Raw genomic sequence first — 27,411 nt, 5'->3', positions numbered from 1 at the left:
ACACACACACACACACACACAGTCAGATAAACAGGGCCAGTAGCGATTAGGTCAGAGTGTCCCAGACAGTCTAACAGTGGTCATGTTTGGATGCAGCAGTGTTTCACAGTCTGGAGTTAACATCTTATTGCCTTGATTATCCACACTGACGAGACCTCTAGAGCTAGCACTCAGACTGGCTGATCGAACGCAGCCACAAACACAACACACTTAAAAATACGAAGCAGGCAGGGGACGCCAGAGAACCTCATGACTCACCCGTACAAACACACACACTTACAGGCACATACAGATTCGTGATTTCTCTTTCACTTGTGTTAGGTTAAACATACCTCTAATTGTGTGTGTGTGTGTGTGTGTGTGTGTGTGTGTGTGTGTGTGCTGGCGCGCGTGTCTCTTGTAGTTGGGAGTGTACTCTGACCCGACAGAGGTGACGACTGCAGCGGGTCCTCCCGGCCAGTGCGGGGCGCCACTCATCACTCTCACCAGCAACACCTGCGTATCGCTCAACTGGGAGGTGAGACAAACACACAGGAAACATTTTTTTAAAAAGCTGTCTAAAGATGTTCAAACTCCCCTTTTTCTGTTTCTACTGACATAAAAACCTGCCGCTTTAAAATTTGTCTGCCTGGGATGTTGTTGACAAGTGGACCCAGGAGACTGTTGTTCACAGCCTATAAACCTCTTTAAAAATCTTTAACAGTCTGACACTCAGTTCTCCTTGGCCTGCTTTAACATAGCCCCGGTCTACCTCTGTTTACTTTCTGTTTGAAAGACAGCTTTTTAGGTTTTATTGCATTTTGAATTCATTTATGGCAGTATTTCTTTTTTTGATTCCAAGTTCCTATTGATTTCTCTGAGCTATGTGTGTGTGTGTGTGTGTGTGTGTGTGTGTTGCAGAGTCCTGAGGGTTCGGGTACAGACATCTCTGAATATCGTTTGGAGTGGGCGAGGGAAGACGAACCCATGGAGCTCATCTACTGTGGATCTGCCACACAGTGTGAGCTGTCAGACCTGACGCCTGCCACAGACTACTGCTGCAGGCTACAGGTAACACAGACAGATACATGCACTCAAAGCAGCTTATGGACATGAAATACATGCACACACACACACACACACACACACACACGTGCGCACACTGCTTTCATGCACAGGCACATTTACAAGAGAGGGGAAGGCGCAGACATGAACATGAACACGGATATGCAGACACACACTAACACAAAGGGAATAGAATTATAAGAGTGACACACTCAGTCAGGACATGAACAAATATACAAATATAGCCAAGGGAAGCATCAAAAAGCAAGAAGGACACACAAACAGTCAGAGACCACTGAAGGTCTGACGGTAATTGATTCTATTTGTGCCCTGACTCTTAATCTGGTGCATAAAGAACTGCTCTCTCTCTCTCTCTCTCTCTCTCTCTCTCTCTCTCTCTCTCTCTCTCTCTCTCTCTCATATTGTCTGTTGTGTATTTGTCCAACACACACATGCTCTCTCTCTCTCTCTCTCTCTCTCACTTACTTTCTCCGATGTACCCTCTAAAGCTACCAATCCAATAAAAGTATGTTTTATGGCTCTCTTCTTTTATGGGTTCATTTATAAAGTTTAGAGGACAGGACAAGGTCATCCTAAATGTCCTAATCAATGGTTTCGTGCTTGTGTGTATGTGTTTGTATGTGTTTTATGTGCGTTGATGCAGCTGCGCGTTTATATGTGTAACAATACGACAAATGACCCGGCAAGAACGGATCGCGCGAGACACTGGTACGGTTGACCTCAGTGATGACTCCTGATGTGATGGACCTGGAGAGGAAGCTTTATCGTGTCAGATGTCACAGCTTGACACACACTTGTTTTATTAGAACACTTAAAATATTCAGACACTATCGCATTGAGGTAAATCAAGACTTCCTCAGATCATTTTTTTTTTTAAGCCTCACCAAGATATATTTGACAGCTGAAGATAAATCAGAAAATGCTACTGAAATATAATTTTTCTTATCTGGGACCCTCGAGGTATGTAGACAGTTCTCTGCCAAGACAAAGGTGTAAGACTTTTCTGTAAGTGCACACTGCAAGTTACTCCTTAACTTTGGACCTTGGTGTGGACTCAACTTAATATTTCTGAGCTGTTCTTGGAAAGTGGCTACAGTGCATTTTTTTTTTTTTTTTTTTTTTACCAAAAAACTGAAGTGTTTGTCATGTTCTTGGAAGTTTTGCATATTTTTGACAATTACTTTTTGCAAATAGGTTGTTTTGTTTTGTCTTGATGCGTTTAACAGAAAGTGCACATTTTGCCTGCAAATTAAAAGAAACAGGTGGAAACAATTTAAGCATTTGTTTATTTTATTTTTTTTTAATTTTACTTTCAAAATATAACGGATGTATTCTTAAAAAGCTGGTGTATTCTGTCCTGGCTTCCTCCTCACTGAGCTTGTGTGAGACAATAAAGTAGATGATTATAAATCAAAAGCGATAGAAGTACGTTTAATAGACGGTGCTTGAGGTGAATGTAAATGTGTTACACAGCACAAGGAAGAGACTAATGTTCTTTCACAGCTAATTTGAATTCATGTCCCTCTTCTCGCCTCTATTTTACTTTCTCTTGCTCTTTGTCTGTGCTACTCCTCTGCCAATTCATTTCGCTTTTGTCTCTTTTCCTTTTCACTCTTAACCTTCATCTGTACAGTTTGGTCTCTGTCTCTATTCATCCTCTTTTTTTCCACCCTCTTTTCTGTCCTCAGATTCCTCCATCCCTCACTTTCTTCATCTCTCTCACCCTCTCTGTATTTTTGTGTCTCCCACTCAGGCGGTGAATCAGGCGGGTGCCGGTCCTTACAGTGAGCAGGTGAGTTTCAGGACCCCGGCGACAAATCCCGACCAGGTCTCGTCCCTCGCCCTCCTGGACCTCCCGACCTCCTCGGAGTCAGGTCACTCCCCGTCTACCTGCCTCTTCCTGAAATGGGACGAGCCGAACAGCAACGGGGCGGAGATCTCCTCCTACGTCATCACCCTGGACGACCAAACCATCACTGTGGAATCAGGCACAAGTCACCTTGTCACGGGCCTGCAGCCCGACACCGAATACAGGTACTGACAGAAATCAGTACAGCACAGAAACTGATGCCGTCGTTGATGATGATCACAAATCATCGGGTTGACATTTTGTAAAAATAAAAATGCAATACTGCAGACATTAACGTGGGCACATGTCCATTAACATCAGATGTCAGTTCCTTTTTTAAACCACTGTTAAATATTGGAAAAATAAAAGTGCATTAACAGATATTGACCACTCTGACCACCGTCACGTTGGCAAACACTTGTCTATTTACTCATCTAGTAGATAGCATGAAGCCAGCCTGATGAATGTAAGGTTTGATACTGAGTGGTAAGTGTACTGTGGGTGTCTGGAGTTTTTTTTTTAGTTTTTTTTTTAGTTTTTTATTTATTTAAAGCAGCTGCCTGCTAAAAGCTGAAAGTGGTCTTATCAAAGCTCTGAGAGTGAACAAAAGCAGTAAAGAACCAAGACGACGATGCTCCAAAGAGCCGAAGGGACTGAATCGAGTGATGGAGCTCTTTGGGTTTGTCGTCATGATTCACCCCTTTCACATTGTTAAGATTCAGTTTGACCTTACATGAAGTCGGGGGACTCAAAAGCAACAAAAGCTTTAAGTCCCTGGTGAGAGTGAAGCTCCAAAAACACTGGATCCTACATTTCCCATAATGCAACCAATGCCATATTTAAAGTAGAACTTGCATGTCTGGTAACTACCTGTCTTTTAGCCATGCTGTGCCTTTTAGGTCCGTGTTTGTAACAGCTGTTTTGTGTGTGTAAATTTGTTATGTACAACCTCTGATGATTCATCGGGAGGCCAGGAAGGCTTCATGCTACATTTCCATCCTGTCCTCCCGTAGAGATTGTCCTAATACACAACATGAGCAGTGATGTCGCACTCGAGCAACAGTAAACAACCGCTTGTAACCTGAATCAACAGCTACTGTTATGTGTCTGTAAGCAGTTCTTTGATTACATGTGTGTGCGCTTGTGTTTGTGTGCATGCATGTGACTGTGCAGTGAATTCTTTCAACTGGGGGGGAAAAAAGGGAGAGGGTGTCCAATGTCTGTGTGGGGTAGGGTGGGTTGTGTATGAAGAGGCAGAGTGATCACACACCATTGTTTTCATTCTGAGGTTGTTTTTGTCCTAATGTCACTTTGCTCTCTTGCGTAATGGCTGCCACTGAGGCAGAACACTGTGTGTGTGTGTGTGTGTGTGTGTGCTAGTAACGGTAATGCTGGTTGTTATTTACAGCAGTGGGGTGCTTCAGATAATATTATTCATATTTTATTTGCATGTACGGCTTTATTAAGGACCATAGTAAATGTTGTTTGCTCTGTCAGGAGTGCGGCTCCAGTGGAGATTTAAAATGTCTTCATTCTGAGATTAGAAATAGTTTTATGTTCAAGGGAAAAATAGTAATTTAGATGTTAAAATTTAAAAAAGGTTTTTAAAAAAGAATTTCATATTTTCACTAAAAGCTTCATAACCTTCGTGTGTCTTCTTCAGTAAAAAAAAAAATTGGCAGCAGAGATTTCTTTTCATCAGTGGCTTTTTTTTTTTAAGATACAAGGTTTCACAACCAGCCTTTGCTTAATGCTGTCACAGTCCATTAATAATGTTAAAGGTATTTGAGTCTATACAGGTACCATAAGCGGATAACTGCCACACAGTCACATATGATGGAACACAGATTCGCTAAACCTGCAGTGCTAAGTGTACTCTTACACTGACATGAAAATCTATCAACACGTAGTTAGCTGCTCACGTTGGCTTTTGAGAAAAGTCTCGAAATAGAGAAATTTCCAGGAAGGTACATTGTTTTCCACTTCATAAACTGCCATTGTATTTACATTTTAGTCATGCAGTAAGTGAGCACGTAGGGGGTTAAGTGTTTTGCTCAGCATGAAACATGGTTACCCAAGGCCTTGTGGTTGTGCAGTGACCACTTACTTGCCACCTTTTTGTTCAGAGTGTCTTTTCCTTAGTTTTTATTTCACAAAACAAAACTGCATCTATTCTGAACTTTCATATGCAAATCCCCTCATGACTAAATGGAATCCCTCATCATCAAAAGCTAAGCTTCTTTATCTTCCATCCTCTTCCTTCTCAGTCTCTCATCATCTTTTATCTTTATGCTTAATTACCCCAGTGGATGGGTGAACATTGCCCTTTCTTCTCTGTCTTCACTCAGCTGAGTGAATTATAATGAAAGGTTACAGTTACAGAGGATCAGCAATTAAATGTCAAATGACGGCAGACGCTCTCTAGCCGAGGGCTTCTGCTATGGATGCTAATCAGCTGATCAGACATTGACAGAAAAGGGGCAAGGAGGGGGAGGGGGATTCCTAGAAGAAAGGCAGCAGGGGTATTTTGAAAAACAGAAATCCATTTCTGCCAGTGTTTTTTTTTTTTAATTAGCAGCACATATGTGTATGTTTGTGTGCGTGTTGTATAGTATTGGTCAACAATACAAAATACATATACATTCAGACTTCTCTCCTTTTATAGTTACTTAGTTCAGAACCCATTTGAACTTGTGTACTGCTGTTTATCATCTCTGTCTCTTTGTGAAGAACAAAAGTTAATCAAGTTTTTAAAAAAAAAAAGAAAGAAAGAAATAGTTTTCTGTTGGAAAATAAAAAGTTCTATCACAACAGTAAATCTTAGAGAACACTGTGTAGCAGTAATAGGATTTTTCCTTGCACACTACTGTACATTGTGGAAAATGGTGAGCTGACTGGTCTGAAACACTGACGTCTGATCCTGGAGAGAACATTGAATTGTAATGAAGAGGAGAATGGTGATGGGAGAAGGGATGCAAGGTCAAAGCTAATACACCAGATCAGCCTCTTCGCTGAAAATTACCCCACCGTTAGACAAATAGGTCTGCAAACACACGGAGAACAACATGGTACATACATTATCCAGCAGTTTCATGTACATGCACATTTGGGGCATGACCTTAAATCCCTGCACACCTTCAACATGCTGCATTTTCACCACCAAGACATTTCTCTAAAAATCTGATCACGAAATGATCAAAGATAAGCAGTGTAACACTCAAATAAACAAATCATAATCTCCTTCTCTTCTCTCGCGGCTCGCAGTGTGCAGATCCAGGCGGTGAATGCCATTGGCTCCAGTCCCACGAGTCCACCCCTGCAGGCGAGGACACGTCCCCTCCCTCCAGCCCCGCCCCCCCTTGAATGCTCGGCGGCCGGCCCTCAGAGCCTGAAGCTGAAGTGGGGCGAAAACGCCAGCCACACGCGCTCCCTGATCGCCGACGACATGGTCTACACACTACAAATGGAGGACAAGAACCACAGGTGGCGTAAACACAACTCAATACCTCTGTTACATCATTGTTTATCTCATGGTATAGACTGAGGGGGGAGGTCTGGCTTACTACAGGTCACACCACGTGTACATGTCAGATAAAATGTCATCCAAACATCCTACACATTTACACATCATAAGAAAAGCTCACAATTAAAGCATTTATAGATTTATACGTTCAAGAAAGAAGACAAGAATCTTTTCATTTTCGTTACACTCTTCACCTCATTATATATGCTTTATTGTTTGAGTCATTCACAGCAGCTCCATTGTACCCTACACCCTTTGTATTACTTCATAGTACACACCATACTAACAGGGGCAATGGAGTGACTGTACAGTGGATAAGGAAGTACCTCCTTCATGCTGCTCACCTGACAGTCTGCGACACAGTTCAGAACAAGGATATGGTTGAAATCAATATCATAATAATGATTTCATGCATTAAAAATAGTCAAAATGAATGTTAAAATGTTCTAATTAATGCAGCAAACTGCTCACTCATTTAACTTTTACAATATTCGTAGAATAATATATTTGGACAGCAGGATTTCTCAAAATGCCAAATCAGTACGCTCATATGCTCACGAGACAACGTTGAAATTAAAGGAGCTATTTGTAAGTTATGCTATCGCCACATAGCTAACGTTAGCATTAACAGCTGTTTTGTTAGGCCTAACAGTCCAGAAGCAACGTTGCGTGGAGTTCAGCATTAAATTTCATTCCTTTGCTCACCAAGAGATGTCTCAAGAAGTGGAAAGAAACACCAATGTTAACTCTTGTTTCTATCACGTCTTTTCTTCTACTGTGTGCTAACCAGCTAGCCCCGGCCCATCTCGTCACTCTCTGATAGTGACTCACTGTAGCCTCCAATCTGCCCTGAAGTTTTGGCGCTGCTCAGAGGTCGTATTATTAGTTCCTTTATTAAAAAGAAAACAATGGCTGAAGCTCTTGTCTGAAGCCACAATCGCCACCACCTGCTTCCGGAAAGAGACCAAGTTCAGCAGCAGAGAGAACTTACATATAGCAACAGCCAATGCGGATGTATAACTGCTTTGTACATTTATTGCATGAATATTAATTGTTTTAAATGTTCTTTGGTGGCATTATAGACAATTTTGGCCAAAAGAGGTACTCAACACACTTACACACACTTCCCTATAGACACGATTAACAAGATTAGTGGTATTTCATACACGGAGCCTCAGCTATGAACGTGGACTGAAACTGTGATGTCCCGCGTAGAAGATGTGCTCTCTAAACCTCTTGGCCGCCTTGCAGACCTTGAAGGTCAATATTTTACACACACACACACACGAGCAGGATAGAACATGAGCAGCTTGAGAGAAGGTGAGGTGTGCACATGAATGCCCTGTTAGAGGTACGTGTGTAGATCTTCAAGCTTGTGGGGTTTTTTTTTGTCCGTGTGTGTGTGTGTGTGTGTGTGTGTGTGTGTGTGTGTGTGTGTGTGTGTGTGTGTGTGTGTGTGTGTGTGTGCGCGCGCGCAGTAACCAGATGTACTAGGGAGTAGTCACGTTGGTGCATCTAGAGCCAGCCCGGATACAGCCTACAACAATCAAGCCTCCATTTAACCGACTGGTCAGGGCAGGAGCGACAAAGAGAAACAGTCAGAGATAATTAGCAGACTGAGGAGGTGGGGAAGGGGCAGAACATGACCACTGACGGGGAGTTAAGCAGTCAGATAGAGCACGAGAAGAGGGCATTTTTAGTAAAGAGCGGAAATGAGAAAGGGGTGAACAAAGAGGTAGGAACCCGACTATACTGACTAGCCATGTAGAGCCACTTTTATGTGCTCGCCTGTCTGCCCACCTGTCCGATCGTCTCGCTCCCTCCCTCCAGCCTGGCCTCTACCATTATGCTTGGCCGCCTAACAGTGTTTGAATTAAGGCTTGGCTGGCGTCAAGTTGGCACCCAGCTACCTTGGCACCCCTGGAACGGGCCAGAGTGCAGCAGGCAACAGATGGGGCTCTATCCGGCAGGCTGTGATCTGTTAACCTCTGCAACACACACACACACACACACACATAAACACATAAGCATGCACGTAGGCACAAACGCACTCCCTATCAGTCAAATGAAAACAGCTTTCACAGTTAAGAGAGCGTTATTTACCCTTTTTCTTTTTTTGTTTTAATGGGCACAGTGATTAGCAGGGCAGTATGCTAGTTTTTGTGTGTTTGTGTGTCTGCATTCACCAAATCTGGTTCAGATGGTGTTTTGTGAATCATCCTGGCATTAGTTTCGACCTGCTTACGTAAGCAAGTGCTACGTTTTTCTGTAAACTGATGAAAAAAAGGCACATATTTGATTTTCCCTTTATTACGTATGTTCTTTTTTTTTTAGCACATATTATATTAGTGAAGCTCTGCCCTGCACATATACAGGTTAAAACGACAAAACGACAGTGTAGTATGTCCTGGGTAAAATGTATGACACTGAAAAGCGGCTTTTGTCAGAGAATTCAGAGTGGAAGTGGACAGAGAAGCTATTTGTTTGGTCCAGGAATAGCTTCAAATTGGTCACTGATTTATCATCAGACTGGCCAGTTTTTCCTTTATTTCTCTTTTCTAGTCCACACACGTCCCTCCCCGCGCTCTGATGGTAAACTCGTAGCGCTGGTTGATTCAAGTGGGAGTGAATGAAGGCTTTACTGTCCTCTCAGTCTGTTCAGCTGCAGGCCTGATGTGCCTCCACATTTCACACTCCTCACCAGCCAGTCCCTCCATAGCGCTGTGTTCATACTCTGACATGTACACTAAGATCACAGTGAAGGTTTAGTGGAAGTATCAAGGTTGGTTTACACTATTTAGGGTTGTGTTCATTGTAAAAGCATGAATGTGATGTGTTTCATGATAGCAAAGGCAGGGAACCAGAGGAAAAGGAACTTTTTTTTTTTTTTTGGTATAACTAATACAGATAAAAATAGCAGCATCTCCACTCAGGCCAAAAACACAAACATTATTTCACTCTATCCTCTTCATCGACATCATTTCCTCCATGAGGAAGCCGCCCACGAGCTATATAATGGATTGAATCGCTCCGTAATGACGATGTGTGATTCCTGACTGATTCGGCCTAGTTGTCTTTGCTTAGGATTCATTACTTGCAGCTACAGGTGGCTCTGGCAGGACGCTTAGACATATTCGTGGCTGCATTAGCGGCCCTTCACCGTTTGTGGAACTATGTGTGGGTGTGTGTGTGTGTGTGTGTGTGTGTGTTTGCGGAGGCTTATCACCAGATGAATGGATTGAGCTGGTGTACAGGACCACTCCTGCTGCTGCTGCTCCCCTCCTCTTTCTTCTCATCACACTCTTATTAAAATGAATTAGCAGGAAGTTTTATTAGTGGTGAAATCGCTGTGGCAACCAGCTAATCATAAAGTTTCGAGGGGGAACAAGAAGAGCGTGACAGAATCCAATCTTGAAAATATTTATCTTTGTAAACAAACGTATCATATAGCCAGCTGGAATTTCTGCAAATATGATTTAGGATTTTGCCAATAAATTTAATCAGCATCATTTTTGACCAAATACCATTAGTGTCAGTTTATGTTTTTGACTTTGGCTGTCCCTCTCTCTGTATGTCTGTCTTTGTCTGTTGCTGATCTAATTCATATTCATTCATCTCATTTTATTTTTGGAAAGCTGACTTCACCTGCACGCACCCTTTCATAAATTTCCTCCCTCCCACTTCATCTCTTACCCTCTTTGTTTTTCCTCCCGTCCGCCCTGCCATGTCTCCGTTGTGTAGGTGTATTAGATGATAAAGAAAGCCGTTTTTCTCAGGTCCACAATTTTGAATCTCTGTGTTCCATTTTCCTCCCTTCTCCTTCTGCGTCCCTCTTTCTCCAATAGCTTATTTTTTTTCATTCTTATCTCCCTATATGCAGACTTGTTGCTAGTGTTCTCTCCTCCCTCGCTCATGGTGTTTTCATTTTTCATTTGTTTTCCTCACTCGGTTCTTGCCCTTTTAAAAGCTGGCTGAATTTGTTTGATCTTTCTCATTTCACTTTTGCCTCATTCATATTACCCAAACTGCCGTCTGGCACGGATATTTGGAGTGTAAGGGCGCCATGGCAACATGGGCCATGTAGTGCAAAGAAGGCTTCAACCTTCTGACGCAATGGATTTTTTTTAACGTTGAATGCAGGTGGAAGAACCTGCACCATGGGAAAAAGCTTTGGTGTAGTAGCTGTCATTCATAAGAATTCTCCGTCCATCCATACAACCATCGCTACATCTGTCCATGCTTGCATCCACCTTCTATCTAGTTCTCTGTCCTTCAGCTGAAGTTCAGTTCTTCCATCTTTTCATCCAAGTTGTTTCTTCATCTCTCCATCCATACATATCTACCCATCTGCTAAGCCCCAATTTGTTTATCCCTCCATCCATGTTCCTCATTTCTTCCTCTTCCATTCTTGTATTAGCTCATTTCATCTTTATGTACACCCATCTGTTTTTCCACACAGTGAGTAATAAAGCTACCGTGAGAACAAGATGTCTCTCCTTCTCCATCTCTAATGCTAACCTTATCACTGAGTAGCCATGCATGATACACTGATATCAGGCAATAATTGCCTTAAATCGTGTTTACTCTGTAGGAATTAATAACGAAATTATACCTTTTTATATTGCATATTTGATGATGATGATCTCATTATTCAGGACATATAATATACGATTTCTGTGTGTTACCAAGAATACTGAATGGCTGTAGTTAAAAAACAGACAACAGTCTGACAGTCACAATCTTACAGGAACATTTTCAAGGAAAAACAAAAACAAAGATGTTGGATAATGTCACGCCAAAATAAATGTTAGCTTTTCTGTGTGAGCTGAATCATTTTTTAAACTGAGCCGGTGCAGTCACAGCAATGTCTGCATCTGTATCGCCCATCACTGCAGCAAAAACAGGCAAACCTGACAAGGAAAATTCTTTTTCATGATATCAGTGAGGAAAAATTCCAGTATTTGCATTTCTATGAGTCAGTACAGAAAAAAACATGGATCTTAATCAGCAGAACAAATAGCATGTGCCTTGCCTGCCTCTAACCTCTCTCTGTCCTCCTCTGCTCCCTGTCGTGGTTAATTGGTCGGCTGTTTGGCTCCAGACCAAGGATGCAGTTCATCTCATCAACTGTGGCCTGGTGATTTCGTGTGTGTGTGTGTGTGTGTGTTTGTTTATTGTCCGTGCTCTGCTGGTTGTTAATTGTTTTGATATTCTGCCACTCGGCTCTGTCCAAATCAAAAGAGACCATAACTCATAATGATGGAAAAGCTGATGCGTTCGCTGTGTAAATGTAAAAGTTGCTAATTTTTTCTTTCTTTTTTTTTTTTTTGGCCACGGAGTTGTGAGCCGAGAGTAAACAGAGAGTAAATAAGACTCGGATTTACATTGCAAACACACTGGATGTTTTTTTGAGTGTTGACTGTGGGGCCCGGCAGTGAGGCAAAGAATTAACAACACCATATATCAGCCAGAGGAACGCATAACTTTCTGTAGTGCAGCTACATAAAGAGCTCATCTGGAGTTATAGCCTTCCACTACACCATGACCTCTCTCTTCTCTTCTTTCTCTTTGCTCTCACAGCAGATCCTCCATCATCGTCTCCACTCCTGTAATTACCACTCACCTCTTTTCCTCCTCTTTTATGTCTCCTCGCCTTCATATCCTTCCCTCCATCACTGCTTCCCCTATTCTCGCTTGCCCCCTCACCTTTCTCTCCTCTCCCCTTCTTCCGTAACTTTCTTCCTCTCACAGACTTTTCTTTTTTACCCCATTCTGCCGAAAAAAAGGCCAATAGCGGAGATAAATAACCAATTTTCAGCTCCAATCTCAGTTTCTCCCTCACTCGCTCGTTGGCCTACTTATCATCTCTCTCCTTCAGTCAATCAATCTATCCATCTTTGCCAGCCAGAAACTTTTTTTTTTTGGCTGCTCGTTTCCATCAGATTTGTGACTCTGGCCTGCCGGTATTCGTCCTGTGTGTTAATAAATCACCGCTATCGTTTCTAAGATGCACTCTTCTCCCTTCCTGCCAGCATCCATTCAAGGTTTCCACTACTCTTTTTTTTTTTCCAAGTCAACCCAACCTCAAGGTAACTTATGCTAAACCTACGTTGAGACAGCAAAAAAAAAAAAGCCTTGGTAAGACATGAAGAAGCTCCTCAGTTGATAAACACATACCAATATATGAGGTTTCGTGATGGAGAAAAGCTCTAGATATTTATTTGTATATGCTCAGGCCGGCAATATGATGCACCCCTGCGAACTATTAATAAACTATTACTGCGATGAGTCACTGAATACATCAGCGCAATAATATAACATGGTCTGAATCAATTCCCAAAACTAGTTTAGTGATTACTGCAATCGGTGTCGACGCCTCATTCTTCACTGCTCGTCACCCAAGTCTTTAACTGTGACCTTCTCCAACATCACATCTCCCTCTTCCTCTAATCGAATCACACCACCATCACTCATTCCTCTCACCTCCACCTCACTCCTCCTCACGTTCTCCAGCTCCCTCGGTCCCTCAGTCCTTGTTTCCGGATTTCTCTCAAGGTTTGTGACTCACTGTCTCTCCTTAACCCTCTCCATTATATCCTCTGTCCAGGTTCGTGACGATCTACCGCGGTCCCAGCCACACCTACAAGGTCCAGCGATTGACTGAGTCCAGCAGCTACAGTTTCAGAATACAGGCCATTAGTGATGCTGGGGAGGGCCCGTTCTCTGACACGCACACTTTCTGCACCACCAAGTCTGTACCCCCTGCCCTCAAAGGTAAACTGACCCTGGCAAAGTATGTGGTGTGTTTTCATGAAATGTGGTGGGGGTGATGATGTCACTGCTGCACTCCAGGATGTGGTTGCACCAGCTATTAAACTACAAAATAAAACTTAGGAAATATCCTAGCTAGTTAAGAATTTAGCAATGTGTAAATTGGTTGCTAAGAAACATACTGTCCAATCAAAAGAGGCAAAACAGGAAGTCACTGAACATCACAAGCCGTAGAATAACTTCCAAAAATGCCATGGTGAAGGGGGACAAACTATGTTAAACTTAATTTTGTGTTGTTTATATTGTTCTGTTTGTTAATGCATACATGGAATGCATGTTTTTCAGAGTTGGTATTAGAATATAGCACATGCTAATCTATCTTACGTTATGCATATAATGTTTGGGATATGTTGTGTATTTCTTTGTGAAATTCGATTTAAGATATTTTCACAGGCCAAATCAGATTTGTAACAACTAAGTTTGTGTTTGTGCATATTAAAATAGCAATGCATACATCTCCACTGATGTCATAACTAGGTTTAGTTTGAACTTTTGAAGAGGTGGTGCAACCGGCTCCAGCAGAATGGCCCAAAAGAGGGGATACATTCAGAGGCCAAAGAGAAAAAAAAACAAAAAAAAACAATACATTTGTCTCTGTTTGGCTGTTAGAGATGGCAGGTTTACTGGAGCCTTGCTTGATTATTGCCTCCAGTATGTGGCCTTTGCTGTAAACTGAGGTGGCGGCTTGTTGTAGCTACAATAATCACAGTAAAGAGTATCCTCTCGGGAGATATAACAGAGTATTATGGGTATGACTGTGGGGCTGTGAATGCGGAGCACAACACTGATGTATCCATAAACAGGTAAATAACCTGTGAGGGTTCCAAACAACTTCTGTAAAAGTGTTAGTGGTGCATGTGCGTTGTCGGAAAGCTTCGCTACAAATGAGCATTCATTCAGAAAAATAAAAAGTGGAATGAGTTGAGACAAATCAATGAATAGGTCCCTGGTTACCATAAAAGTTTAATAAAATATAAGCTGTATTTAGCACAGCAAGCAATGCAGTCAGAATTGGATCTCTGTTGTAATATCCGACATTATCCCCCAAGGATATTATTTCTTTGCAAAACAATTATCAACACTGAAAAACAAAATGATTGCACATGATTAATGTATTCTTTGTTTTGGCTTATATCCAAGATGATGTGCAGGACCTAGACAGTTTAAATAGCCTGACACTAATCGCCATTAACATGATTGTATCCATTAGTGCTGATATGAAGCATTAGATTGGAGCAGGGAGATAGATGTCAGCATTCACTAAATAACTGTTATTTGGACTTATGGATGCATTAGTATGGGGTGTATTTATTTCAGGTGAGGAAATACACCTCATCTATTTCTATGCGTCTTTATGTTTTATATTGTATAAATTTTCTAAATATGAAATCCTCTCATGTTAATGCCATTTTTTCTTTTGCAAACAGCTCCCAGAGTGCACCAGCTGGAGGGCAACATGTGTGAGATCACATGGGAGACTATCCCGCCAATGAGAGGGGATCCTGTGAGCTACGTGCTCCAGGTGCTGGTGGGACGCGAGTCAGAGTACAAACAGGTTCGTCTCACACAGACACACACACTCACACACAGGTGGTATGAGGACAGCGAGGAGCGTGTCTCTCGAGTTTGGAGTCCCAACTTCAATTATTTGATTCATTCATATTTTCCGTGGAAGTGTGTGCGACTACTAGGAGGATTTTTCCAATCTCCTCGAGGAGCAGAAAATTTCAGTTAGCATTGATGGGGAGGGTGTTACAAAACACTCAAACTGAGACACAAATTTGCAAATAGAATAATAAAACACACATACACACACCCAGATTTAATTTTGTACGTGGGAGAATGAAACACAAACACTATGTCTTGGGAAATGCAGCCTTCTTAGGTAATCTGGAGTGCCAGCAGTATTTATTGAAGCAGAATTACAACACAGTAATAACTGAGAAAAGTTTTTGGCTGCACTCGGGTGTATGGAATTGAACCGCTGGCAGTTGGAACAATGAGCAGACAAGTAGACCTGCGGACAAAAAGACATTTGTCTTCAGGTCCATATTACTTTCTGTTATTGAATTACTGTTGAATGGTTGGAAGGAAGAACTGCTGATACTCACCAGTGGTACAAAACCGCAGCTTTATGTGTGTATATGTATGTGTGTGTAGCTGCTCATGTCATTGTGTACACACACGTCAGCTGTCAATACAGATCTGTGATGCTGCTTTCCAGTTGTTTGTCTGCTTCTCTCTCTGCCTGTTTGTCCTCTTTTCTTAAAATCACAGTGAGGAGAACAGTGAAAGCATACACACTTTTGTTTATGTTCTCTGTCTGTTGTTTAATTAGCAAATTTAATTAATGAAAAAGAGAAAACAAAAACACCTTTGTGTAAAACACATACACACTTACAGCCCACATCCTGCCTTGAAATAGAATGACTAATTATGTGTTCGCTGCTCCCACATACAGAAAAACCATATCACAGTTCCTGATCAGCAACAAGCCATTTCCAATCACTTTGGAGAATAGATTTAAAACAGGTATACATGTACCCACTGTATATGTCAGCTTTTTCCCCTAAATGTGATTGGAACCAAAACATCAGTAGGTTTCCTTTATTCAGTTACAGAATGAATGAATGAAGGTGACCTGTCAGAGGTTAGAATTGATGCTGCGTCTTTGATCCGTCATTGCATTTTAAAATGAGTTATGTACAAGGAATGAAAAAATATGGCTTCAGTGTCTTTTCCAAGGACTTTGCAACAGTGAGCTTTGCATGTTACAAACCTGTGACATTTTATCACTTATCTGTCTTTGCAACTAATATTCAAAGCAGCAACCCTCCGTCCTTTGTTTTTTATAGTAAAGTGGTTTTCAAGTCAAGTTTATTTGTAGATCCTGAAGCTTGTGATTTACACCTTGATGCCAAAGCAGTGGGTACACTGGGAGATGAATTAACATCATGGGGTAGCACATTGTAAAATGCAGCTGTACATGTGGCTTTGTCAGATATCATGTATGTTTTTGGTTCAGGAGTGATCCCACTAGTTTCTGCCAGCACTTCACACACACAAAAGTCTTTGCTTGTTCAGCTGCCTGGGTAAAATTAGGGATAGGAATTTATTTCAAATAAAATAAGTAGGTAGGCAAGGAAGAAGTTAAAGGTCCTCTATGGTATAAAGTGAGATTTCCATGTCTTTTTTTATTGTAAAGCAGGTCTGGGTTCTATATTAATAACTGTGAAAGTATTAAAGTGCTCAGTCCACAGAGGAATGAACACATCTTGTATTCAGAAACTGAGCCTCAAAATGAGCCGTCAGGACTTCTGTAACTTTGTGATCTCACAAAAAAGCTGCCACTGCCCTCAGCCATACCCCTAGCCCAGCCCACCTGGACTCACCATCCAGCCAAGCAGGATTTGGTTTCTCTGAATGTTTACCTGAAATATTCTATATTTTTATTAGATTATTATTAGAAAACAGTCAGCAACCTGTTGTTACTAGCGCTCCAAAGAGAAGCATGAGAGAGGAGGAAGTAAAACTATATAGAGATGCTTTTTGGTGCTTAAAGCTACGAATATGTCTTCTTATGGATTTCAAAACCTGAAATAAAACACCGGAAAAGTGTGAAATATGGGATCTTTAAAACATTCGTTTTTACTTCCTGTAACTACTAGTATTCATGGAGGATGAGTGATGATAATAAAAGTTCATCATCAAAGTTACATGACCAATGAGGTTTTGCAAGAGCGTGGAGAAGAACAGGACTCACTAAGAAACTTTGTTCTTTCTTTCCTCCCGTCACAGGTTTTTAAGGGAGAGGAGGGTGCGTTCCAAATCTCTGGTCTCCAGGGCAACACAGACTATCGTTTCCGCGTGGGCGCCTGCCGCCGTTGCCAGGATACGTGCCAGGAACTGTGCGGACCACTGAGCCCCTCCTCCTTGTTCACGCTGCGTCGCCAGGAAACGGCGTCTTCAGGAGAGGTGTGCGCCGTGGAAACGGGCAAAGGCTCGGGCCTGATCTCAAGCGACGAGCGCTTCGCGGCGCTGATCGTGTGCGTGTTCGCGGGCTTCTCCATCCTCATCGCCTGCTTGCTACAGTACTTCTTCATGAAGTGAGGGAATTTTAACTATCGGATAGAAAGAGAAAGCTAAATCACAGAGAAACTTTAAAAGAAAACGTCTATGAAAGAACCGAATGAAATCAAAACAAACTCTTGAGATGTACTTCTAAGGCTATGTATGTTTTTTCTTTTTTTTTTTTTCTTTTTTTTTTTCTTTTTTAGTCAAAGTATCGATTCAGGCTTTCCACACCTTGTTCCTGTTGTCTTCTGCCTTCACTCGGTTTTGGTCTCATTTCTCTCTATGTCTCTGTTGTCTTTGTATCAGTGTCTGTTTCGTTTGTTAAGGATTTCTGTCGAGGGAAGCCTTGGCTGTACCTCGGTTGGGAAAAAAAACTGATAATCAAGCCTTAAAATAGCTGTGAGCAAAGCAGTTGCTCCTCAGACTGACTTGCATGTTTTTATTTTGTATCTTTTTAAAACATATTCGATTAGAGAACGTGTATATTTCTTGACAGTCATTGCCTTACAATTTTTGTTTTTCAATGTTTAATTTGCATTTTTGTTTTTGCTGCAGTCTTTATTCGTTCAGCCATATTCCAATGTAGGCCTTCAAAAGCTTTAGCCGTTCATACCTTATTATTCAGTTTGTTACTACTCTACAGGCTGTCAGTCGATTCATGCACCTGCTCTCACATACAGACTGACAGAGACACAACGCACACACACCTGTGCAGACCTATGTACATATACATGCACACATGTACAATTACACTCAAGCAATGACAATGAGAAACACACATTTCCTCCTAAGAAGGCAATCGCATATCTGCTCAGCTTTTAACATTCAATCACTCACTCATTCAGCTACCAAAGTGATGCAATCCATGTGTGGTGTAAGATGCTGCTATCCTGTGATTTTATTATATCTAAGAAAGAATGGAAAACCAGTAATCTAATATATATACACACAATATATATATTATAACAAATATCTATGATGCTATAGAAGTGATGTAATATAAGTGATGGCAATGTAAGGTCTGAAGTACAGTGTATAAGGGGAGGAGTTTACTCTAGGTGCTCACAACAGCAGCTCTGAGGTCAGTTCAGTAGCTTGTGCGAATGTTTGAAGGAGCCCTTAAACACTGGTCTTGGATCAGAATATGAACCCTTGTAGGTATTCAAATGTTGGGCGTAAACTGGCTTTAGCATTGTAGGAAGCTGGGCTTGGATCGTGATTGGCTGCAACTTTACCAGGAAAGGGCTCGGGGGCTGAGCATCGTGAATGCCCCCCACCCCACCCTTCGGTCAGTCCTTCCATATTCTACCATCTCAAATACCATTTCGCCGACCTATTTATCTGTAGCTTTAGCAGCGATACCCAGAGGTGCTAACAGCCTGCCAGCTAGCCACCCTTCTCAGAGCTGTGTGTATGTGCGTGTATGTGTGAGATAACCAGGAAAGCCATTAGGAGTTAGCTTGAGCTTTAGCCCCTTGAATTTTAGCCAGCTGCCGGCCAGAGCAGTGCTGAAACTGTAGTTTCTCCTTCCAGCTAGTCTGTGAATCGATACATTTGAAGACTCGTCTCCTCTTCTCTCCTCTCCTGCCGATAATTATCTGTAATTACCTTTTTGCTCTGGCTGCTCCTCTGTTGCTTTCGATCCATCCCATCTTTCTGCTCATGCACTACTCTCCCTCCTTTTCTCTCTCTCTCTCTCTCTCTCTATTAAACGGTGCTTTATTGACATGTAATCAGAGCAGTAGCAAGTCTGTGGTCTCTCCTCAGACGGACATGTTCTCTGGGGACATGAACTAATGTTCACTAACCAAACAAGCCTTTGACTGAACACAGCTCAACAGAACAGGGCATTCTGACACACGTAACACCCCCTGACCTCCCCTCCCCCCTCCAACATTGACTCCCACCCTCCTTTTTTTTTTAACCCCCAACCTGAAAAACAAAGCCAAGGTACAGCCCAATACAAACCCTGATGATCCAAAGAAGTCACCCTGACCTGCATGATTAACATGCGACATGTCCACTTTTTGTTGGGTGGGTTGTATGTGTGGGGGTGGGCGGAGGAGGGAGGGATTGGGTGGGAAAAGAGAGGGGGTGGGGGTAATGATTAGCTCTGATTGGCAGCCTGTAACGTACCTCAGGGAAAAGGCCTTACAGAGGGGAGATCTCATCCTGTCATCTCCCATCGCTGTCGTCATCATCGTCGTAATGTTAGCCTCTCTTCCTCTGTTTCTCTCTGTCTTCCTACCAGTCCTCCTTTCATTATTTGATGCTGTATCTTGTCCTCTGTCTATGCTGTGCCTTGCTCCTGTATGTGTCAGTAAGCAAAGTGGTTTACTAGCTCAAAATACCTTTGCCAAAGTTGATGGGAAAGTTAAGGTAGAATTCTTTTCTAGGTTTTATTTATACTATATATTTGCATACAGTACTTTACATGCCAATTACAGTGCAATCTTCATTTATTTATTGTTTAAAGATTAAGAGACAAGTGTAGTTATATACTAATTTTTTTCCTTGTAGCATGTTTTTTTTTTTCTTTTTAATTTTTTTTTTAATGGATGTATGTTAGATTGTATGATTAAGGCCAGCATTCCTTATCTCAGTAACCCTTTAAGTATTTCTCTTACAGCTGTTGGGAACCTGTAGCTCATCAGTCCATGCCTTGCAGTTATCATTGCTGTTTCAAACATGTAACCAAATGCCTATGTATTTTTTTTTTCATCTCCTGTTTTGGCCGTGCACAGCCGAGCAGTTCTTGTAATGCTTAGACAGACATGTAGCAAAAAGCCAGGCCTTAGAGTCAGTTCAAGTCATTGATATTGGGATAAATGTCGCTGCCTTTGGCTTTTTTTTTTTCTGATTAGTGTTATAATGAAGCTTCTGATATCTTTTTACTGTTTTATTGCCAAAGTGCAGGCTTCTCGTGTCCACTAGATGTTGCGTTTGCAGTCGTCTAAAGGGTTTCTGTGATGTTCTTCTGTAACGACACAGCATTACGATTATTATTATTGTTATTATTATTCTCTCAAAAGGAAAAAAAAACATTAACTTGATCTGTGATTATGCTTCTTTTCATATTATCTTTTATTATTTTGTTTTTTTTTGTAAAGCAAAATGTGCCATTTTGAAATGTGTAGCCCCCTTTTGGAGGAGAGTTTTTAACACAACCTGATTTCACACTGAAAGGTATAAAAAAAGAAAAAAGAAAAAAAAAGGCAAAAACAATCATACGATGATTTCAGGCAAATGACAACAATAATAATATTGATGATTCCTTGTTCAGGCTAGTGCTGGTATAGCAGTAGTGAGTATTTTGTATCCAGTATTTTGCTAAGAGATGATATACAGAGATATCTATAGAGTTATAGAATGAGATGGTAAATACATTATGACTAACAGAGTTGAAGCACTTTTTTTTATGCCGAGCATTAGTCTTGATGAGGTTAATATGAGCGGGAGGAGACACGCAGTCCCTCCGCTCTGTTCCAAACACTACTGCCAACACCGTCTGTTACATTCATTGGCATTATTCAGTCGTTGGCGTCACTGTGACATTGGCATTACTGGAGCACGGTTCTGTGCTTCTCAAACGGCACCCTGCTCCCTGCAGAATTCAAAACTACGGCAACAAAGGAAGTACAGTTCATAGGGAGCCCGGTGCCTTTTTCTCAGACGTGCTCATGGTGTGTCTACCTAGCCTGTTGCATTTGTAGTCAACAGTTGATGTGTGAGGGTGTNCCACCCATAGTCCCTCCCCCCCCCTTTTTTTCAAGCCTTAATGCCCCAGTGGGAGAGCAGAGGTTTGCCTTGTGTTTGGCCAAACTCAGGCCAGTTATGTTAGTGTTGTATAGTCTGAAGTTAACACAGTGTCACAGTGTTGACTGACAGGCTGTGTGTTTGTGGGCAGGGTACTCCCTTTATGTGCTTTGTTGTTTTTGTTTTGTTCTTTTTTTTTTTCTTTTTTTTTTTTAAATGCTGGTGATTTTATAGACACCCTGCCCTCCCCAGCCACCCACCCCAACACACCTTGCAGGTCCTGCACATTTGGCGGGTATATCAAGAATGAGAGACAATTTTTTCGCCCAGCAACCCCACGTCTGTGCCTTCTGATCATTTTTTTTTTGCTTTTATTTTTTTTCTCTTTTTTTTTATGTTTTGTACGTTTTACAGTAAGTAGAGATTTTGACTGAGAGATTGGCGATTTGACAAACGTACAGAGATTCACAGGTATTTAACTATTTTTTAAGCGAGACAAAAAAAGAAACATATTTTTACCTCACGATTTAAAAACAAACATTCCAATGTTGTCATGGTCTACGAATTGAAAGAAAAAAAGAAATTCATGCATTTCTTCTTGTATTGTAAATGTTAGACAATTTCATATGCATTATATAAAAGAAACTGCCATATCAATTTTAATGTATAGATTTTTGCAAATACTACCCTATGTATGTAAGACGTAACTGTATCGGTAGCGTATATATAATATATTTATGCCCAATAAATGTTTTAATTTTTTTCTGACTTTGATTGAAACTGTATGTTTTATTGTGTGTGTCATCACAGAAAGTACATATACACTGTTCTACATTTAGTTGTAATTGCTGTAACAGCTGTAATGATCACTTTTCTGCACATAAACATATAATATACTGCGTCACATGACAGCTAAACGGCGGACGGGCTAGCAGTACAGCCACTGCCGGTGTGAATGCAAAACCTGCTCCCCTGACATTTACTGCTGTGTCGCTGTAGTGATTTTTATCTTCAAGATTTAATAAGAGATTGATGATTCCTCCCTCATCAGAGGCACCTTTATGAACTACTGTAAACAAAGCTGAGTAATAATCAATATTCATAATGTTAGGGTTTAAATGATGCCTCGAAACAGTCAATTCTTCAAGGTGGCGACATTTTAAATGTCACAGAGACTCATTTATGTAATTACAGTCTTCTTTTTTAACACAAGGTTTCAAGGATGTGAAGGGAGTGTACATGTGTCTATTTACGTGTCTGTGTGAAGGTGTTGTTGGCACCAGATTTACTCTCAATGGCCTCAATAATGTTTAGCCAGATAAACAGGAAGAGTAAATCTCACACACTATTATCCCCTGCAGTCCCTGAGGGCAACCAGAGAGAGACTGCTACACTGCATGCTCAATTCCCCTCACCCTGCAGCGACCTGGGGACCACAGGGAAATATTAGTCTTTTGACCTTGTGTGTTACCCTTGAGCGTTTTTGTGGTGCGTGCACATAGCTTTGTTTAACGTGGTGTAGAAATTGAGCAGTTAAATGGCAAAACAAACCACTTCCACTATCCCACCCTTATCTGTTTTTAATTAAGCTTTAGTACAGCAGCGATATATAACAAAAAACCCCCGCTGAAGGGAAGTGCACTGTAAGCAGTGGCCATGTAATCACTTGCTTTTCCAGACAGTGAGATGCTGTTTGAATAAAGTCGAAGGAGGAAGCACTCTGACAGCTTCGAGTGGTTTTGTAAATTTGTCAATGACTGGACGAGAAGCACAATATAAAGTGACTGATTGTGCTATGATCATTGGTGTGAGACACAACAACTCTCTCACCTCTGAAGTGACCAACTTCCTGTGATTTTCACAAACAATATTAGAGTTTACCACAGAATCCAATCAGCTGCTGCCTTGAGGGTAAAACCAAAAAGAAATTAAGTTTAATGTACTTTTGTGGCTTAGTAACACAAGTCCGCGAGTTATACAGTAGCTTGATGATGTTCAGGACACTGAGGAGAACAATCTGATTATCAAAATTCAATGACTGAATTGAAGAAAACCTACTTTGTCTGCTTGTTTCAAAAGCAGAGTCTATGGATCAGTCTGGCCTGGTGTCAACAGTCTACATTTTCCCAGTGGAGAGTCATTAGAACGCCATGGCACACATACAATAAATATGTGTAATCCAGTTCAAATTGGACAACTCCACTTGATTTAGTGTCTTTTTATTATTATTTTTTGGGCATTTCTGTCTTCATTCAGATGGCTACAGTGACACAGACAGGAAAGCCTGGGAAAGAGAGAGTGGGGATGACAGTACTAGCGACCTGATTGGTGGTGAAACAGCCAATCAGGATTACTTTTTCCCAAGTGATTGGCTGATTTTGTGGCACATTGTAACGATGCGCAATGTCGAGCAAGCGTACAGCAGAGTTGAACGTGGCCAGAGAGGACATATTGAGAGCACAAGGGAGACATTCTGTGGGCGAGCACACAGAGCAGAGATCTGTGAGAGAGCAACTGACTAAAACTGAGTGAGGGACATTAGTATTGTGCGACTATGTGGATAATAGCAAATGGAGAAATACATTTATTGAGCATAGAATAGATTTGTTTGCTCAGCTATTTGCTCAAAAATATTTTTTCTTCAAAAAATAATTTGTGTCTTAACAAAATGTATTTGTCTGAGCTCAGAAAGTCCCACTGTGCGCTCAGGAATGAGGCAGAAATATGTTAAAAGTTCTACTTGTAACTTCAGTGTCACACTGTTCTTTTTTTTTTTTACAAAAAAAAATCCTTATTTCTTAAAAATGAATAAAGTGTTTTTCTACAATCATTTTCCATTTTCATGTTCTTGGCCCACATTACACATTGATTACTCGCACTCAAGTTAAAACAAAGAAATTGAGCGAACTTGATTGCATAGAAAACATATTTTGATTGCTTTTAGAGTAATTACTATAAATGTATGCTTAGAATATAAAATACAATGATGTATGAGAAGTCATCTAGGCCAAAACTGAATACTTCACTTGCACTTACATATATACTGGTACTAAACACTTGCACATAAATGCATACTATCATGCATATATATAGTTATGCATGTACATGCATATACTATATATTCATAAATGTGTATGAGGGTAAGTGTTAGAATGTATGTATGTGCTTGAGTATGAATATATGTGAGCTTGAGTATTTTTGTATGCAGAAGGCACCACACTTTAACCAGAAGTTGCCACCACAAGGTGGCACACCAACCACCAATAAACATAAAAGGAGTAAAGACACAGATGGAGGCAAAATGCATTGTGATGGTCAACAATGCAGCTCAGGCTTTGCTGCAGACTGTGCTTGCTAGAAAATACATAAACTTTAACATGTGTTACTCTGGCTCTAATGCAGCCTCTGCTTTTCTGTAGTCACTACTCCCACTGCATCATCTGATTGGCCATTCGTCACGAGTTATATCCTATCAACAGTGAAGGCTACTGTGTACATAGAAGGTCAGACCAAAGCAGCTACAGTTAGCAAGCGGAGCTGTGTGTCTAAAGTAAGATAGCAGACATCAATGAAGTTGTAAACATCACAATCCTCTAAACTGAAGTTACAAAAATACCACACTGATGAACAAGTTCATCTGTTGTTCCGAGATACACCGAGCAAGAGAGCGAGAGAAAAGCTATCGCTAACCTCGAAGCTAAAGTAACTTGCAGATCTGAATAGCATGTGTACATGAAACCAATCAGATGGTGCAGCTGGCGGGACACTGCTCCAGACCACAGAGTAGTGACTACAGACAACGCTGTCGGGTTTACCTACGGTACCGGACAGTTAATTTTTTTTCTTGCAAACAAGATATAACGGCCTGGTGGAAGTTACAGAGTGTTTTGACCGCGGACGGTAGTCAGAGCGTTTTCTCTTCCGTATTTAAATCCACGTTGGCGCGTTTTCGGGCGAAAGCCCCGTATGTGCGCAGTGCATAAAAACAGACAGCTGTGCGCACCTCTGGTTCTTTCCTGCACGCCCCGTTTCCTGTTCACCTGATTTCCAGAACTGTCACAGGTATGAAATCTTTCTGCGTTCGTTTGTTCCCCAGTTTAGTTTTCTTGTGCTGTTATTTAAATTATTCTGGCGAAGACTCCACCGGTTGTGCGCCGAGAGATCCGACTGAAGGGCGGGTTGACTGGTGGGCCGAGTCCAACCACTCACAACCAAGCCTGAAGTACACCCCACGTGCCATTACTGTTTGTGGGCCTGAATAACGTTTGTTGACGTTGACGTTTGTTATTTTCCTGCTATTTTCCCCATGTGGCCTTCCCTTAGATGCAAGATGGAATCAGATTACATTACATGCTCTTTTATTAAAAGACACATTTATACAACATGAGAACTCACATTCTCATGGACATAGAGTAAACTAGCATGAAGTCCACAAGCAGCAGCAAAAAACAATAAACTGCAGCTGTAAGTGAAAGTCAACTGCAAGTATAAGTCCAACAGCAGCTGTGCACGAAGTTCAAGTTACTAATAAATAATAATGACAACGTTCATAAACATAAGCTCATTCATTTGAAAGCAATTTTGACTGGAAGGTTTAAATGTCACATATGTTATTTCTGTGCCCAAGGACACAGGTCTGTATTATCTTTCCCTAAAGCTAGACATCATAGAGAATCCATAGATTAACACAATGTTAAACAGTTGTGTGTTCCATTAAAATGTCTATTAAATGTCAGAGGTGACAAATGAAAATGTGGAATGCAGGAATTACATCAATCCTTTTAAATGAACCCCCCCCCACATTACGAACTATTGTGTGTAAATCATGAAGTAATACAGCAGAAAAACATACTCTGGAGGTACAGACTTGCTTGTGAATGTCATTCTAAAATTAAATCAAAGGCTTGCTTTGCAAGGTGTGCATGCATGCCTCTATTTGGACAACAGCTAGTACCAGTTAGCAACCAGCTATAAGTGGTACCAGCTAGTATAGCAAATAAAAATGCTGCCACATGTACAGGCACACACTGATAAAGATGGAGATCCTCAATCCCACCCTCTTCCTTTTTGTCTAAATTTATTCTCTTCTTCAGTCATTTATTCACTCTATACTGCACAGCCCACATTGAAATAAACTGTCAAGATGTCTGACTCACTGATTAAACCTCTCTTCTTTCACCTTTTGTTTTATTGTCTGTTTTCATGAAACTTTTTTTTTAATGGGAACTTCTCGTTCTCATCCGTGTTCTTTCACACCTCTTAATACTTTCATCACCTGTCATCCACCCACTAACTTAAATGAGAATTTTTTTTTTTAAAATAAGTTTATATTTTTTTAATTTACTGTCTCCTTTATTACCTTGGGATTTTATACTTTCAGTGCTCTCTGCCGATATAGCTCACATTCACACATTCTTCTCTATCCTTTGTCTTGTTTTCCCACGGACATTGACAAACTTCTGCTCAACATCTTGTACTCAGGGCGTTTCAGAGGGGTCTAAGGTCAGCAAATTATATAAGGCCAGCTGAGGCGACTGTCTCTGTGTAAATATTACAGTACACTGACTGGTGTTATGCAATGCCATGGCTAACATTATCCAGTGAAATGGGGTATAGCAGGGTCACATGGGGAGAAGATTGCAGGCTCTAACCGAGGAGTGCTATGTGTTCACTCTGAATCGTGCAGACTTCACATCAGTGATGTTTGATGTGGGTGGAAGAGTAGTCTTAAGTGGTTTGTTATTTTCGCAAACTGATTGCTCTGATTGCAGTTTGCATCTCATACCTGTTGGAGACAGGTGAGTCAAGTGTGTGTCAGTTTGCATAAAGAATAGAAATATTGTTTATAAAAGAAAAGCAAAGAAGAGGTGAGTTTTTCCTTTTTTTTTTTTACTTTTACAAGACTTTACAAGATACATAACCCAACAGGAGATATTCACAGACATTTTCAAAAAAGAATAAAGTAAAGAAAAATAATCAATACATATCCTGTAGATTCATAAATATTATGTCATGACATCGGTATGTACAGTCAGAAACATTCATTAACAGAGATACATTCATCAGAGCCTGGAGGCCACGTTTTGAAATCCAGTGCAGACTGGTGGAGGCTGCTGCGGTGATTTGGACTGCTGAAACCATCTGAGGGCACAGCATTGAGTGTACAGCATTACAAAGCATTACTATTTACAATTTAAAGCAAGCATAACATCATCACTTAAAGACAGTTCACTGATCCTCTTTGTCCAAAAGGGTGCATGATGCACAAATTACAAAATTCAGTCACTTTTATATTTTTATCTGTTGCATCATC

General features: G+C 41.1%; 1 protein-coding gene across 1 annotated transcript in view; it reads left to right on the top strand.

The window, feature by feature from the left end:
• fndc3b (fibronectin type III domain containing 3B) overlaps positions 1 to 17,378 on the top strand; it is a 93,312-nt gene extending 75,934 nt beyond the window's left edge. Inside the window, exons 21-27 of the mRNA XM_022750392.1 lie at positions 404 to 517; positions 901 to 1,050; positions 2,819 to 3,099; positions 6,179 to 6,397; positions 13,045 to 13,211; positions 14,696 to 14,823; positions 17,067 to 17,378. Coding sequence (XP_022606113.1) covers positions 404 to 517; positions 901 to 1,050; positions 2,819 to 3,099; positions 6,179 to 6,397; positions 13,045 to 13,211; positions 14,696 to 14,823; positions 17,067 to 17,378 — 1,371 coding nt within the window. The remainder of the gene's footprint in view (positions 1 to 403; positions 518 to 900; positions 1,051 to 2,818; positions 3,100 to 6,178; positions 6,398 to 13,044; positions 13,212 to 14,695; positions 14,824 to 17,066) is intronic.
• Positions 17,379 to 27,411: the final 10,033 nt, after the last annotated feature.

The sequence above is a fragment of the Seriola dumerili genome, unplaced genomic scaffold, assembly GCF_002260705.1.
Source record: "Seriola dumerili isolate Sdu_G_001 unplaced genomic scaffold, Sdu_1.0 BDQW01000149.1, whole genome shotgun sequence".
Taxonomy (NCBI): Eukaryota; Metazoa; Chordata; class Actinopteri; order Carangiformes; family Carangidae; genus Seriola; species Seriola dumerili.
The sequence above is the reverse complement of the archived record's forward strand: the minus strand, read 5'-3'. Positions and strand labels throughout refer to the sequence as shown.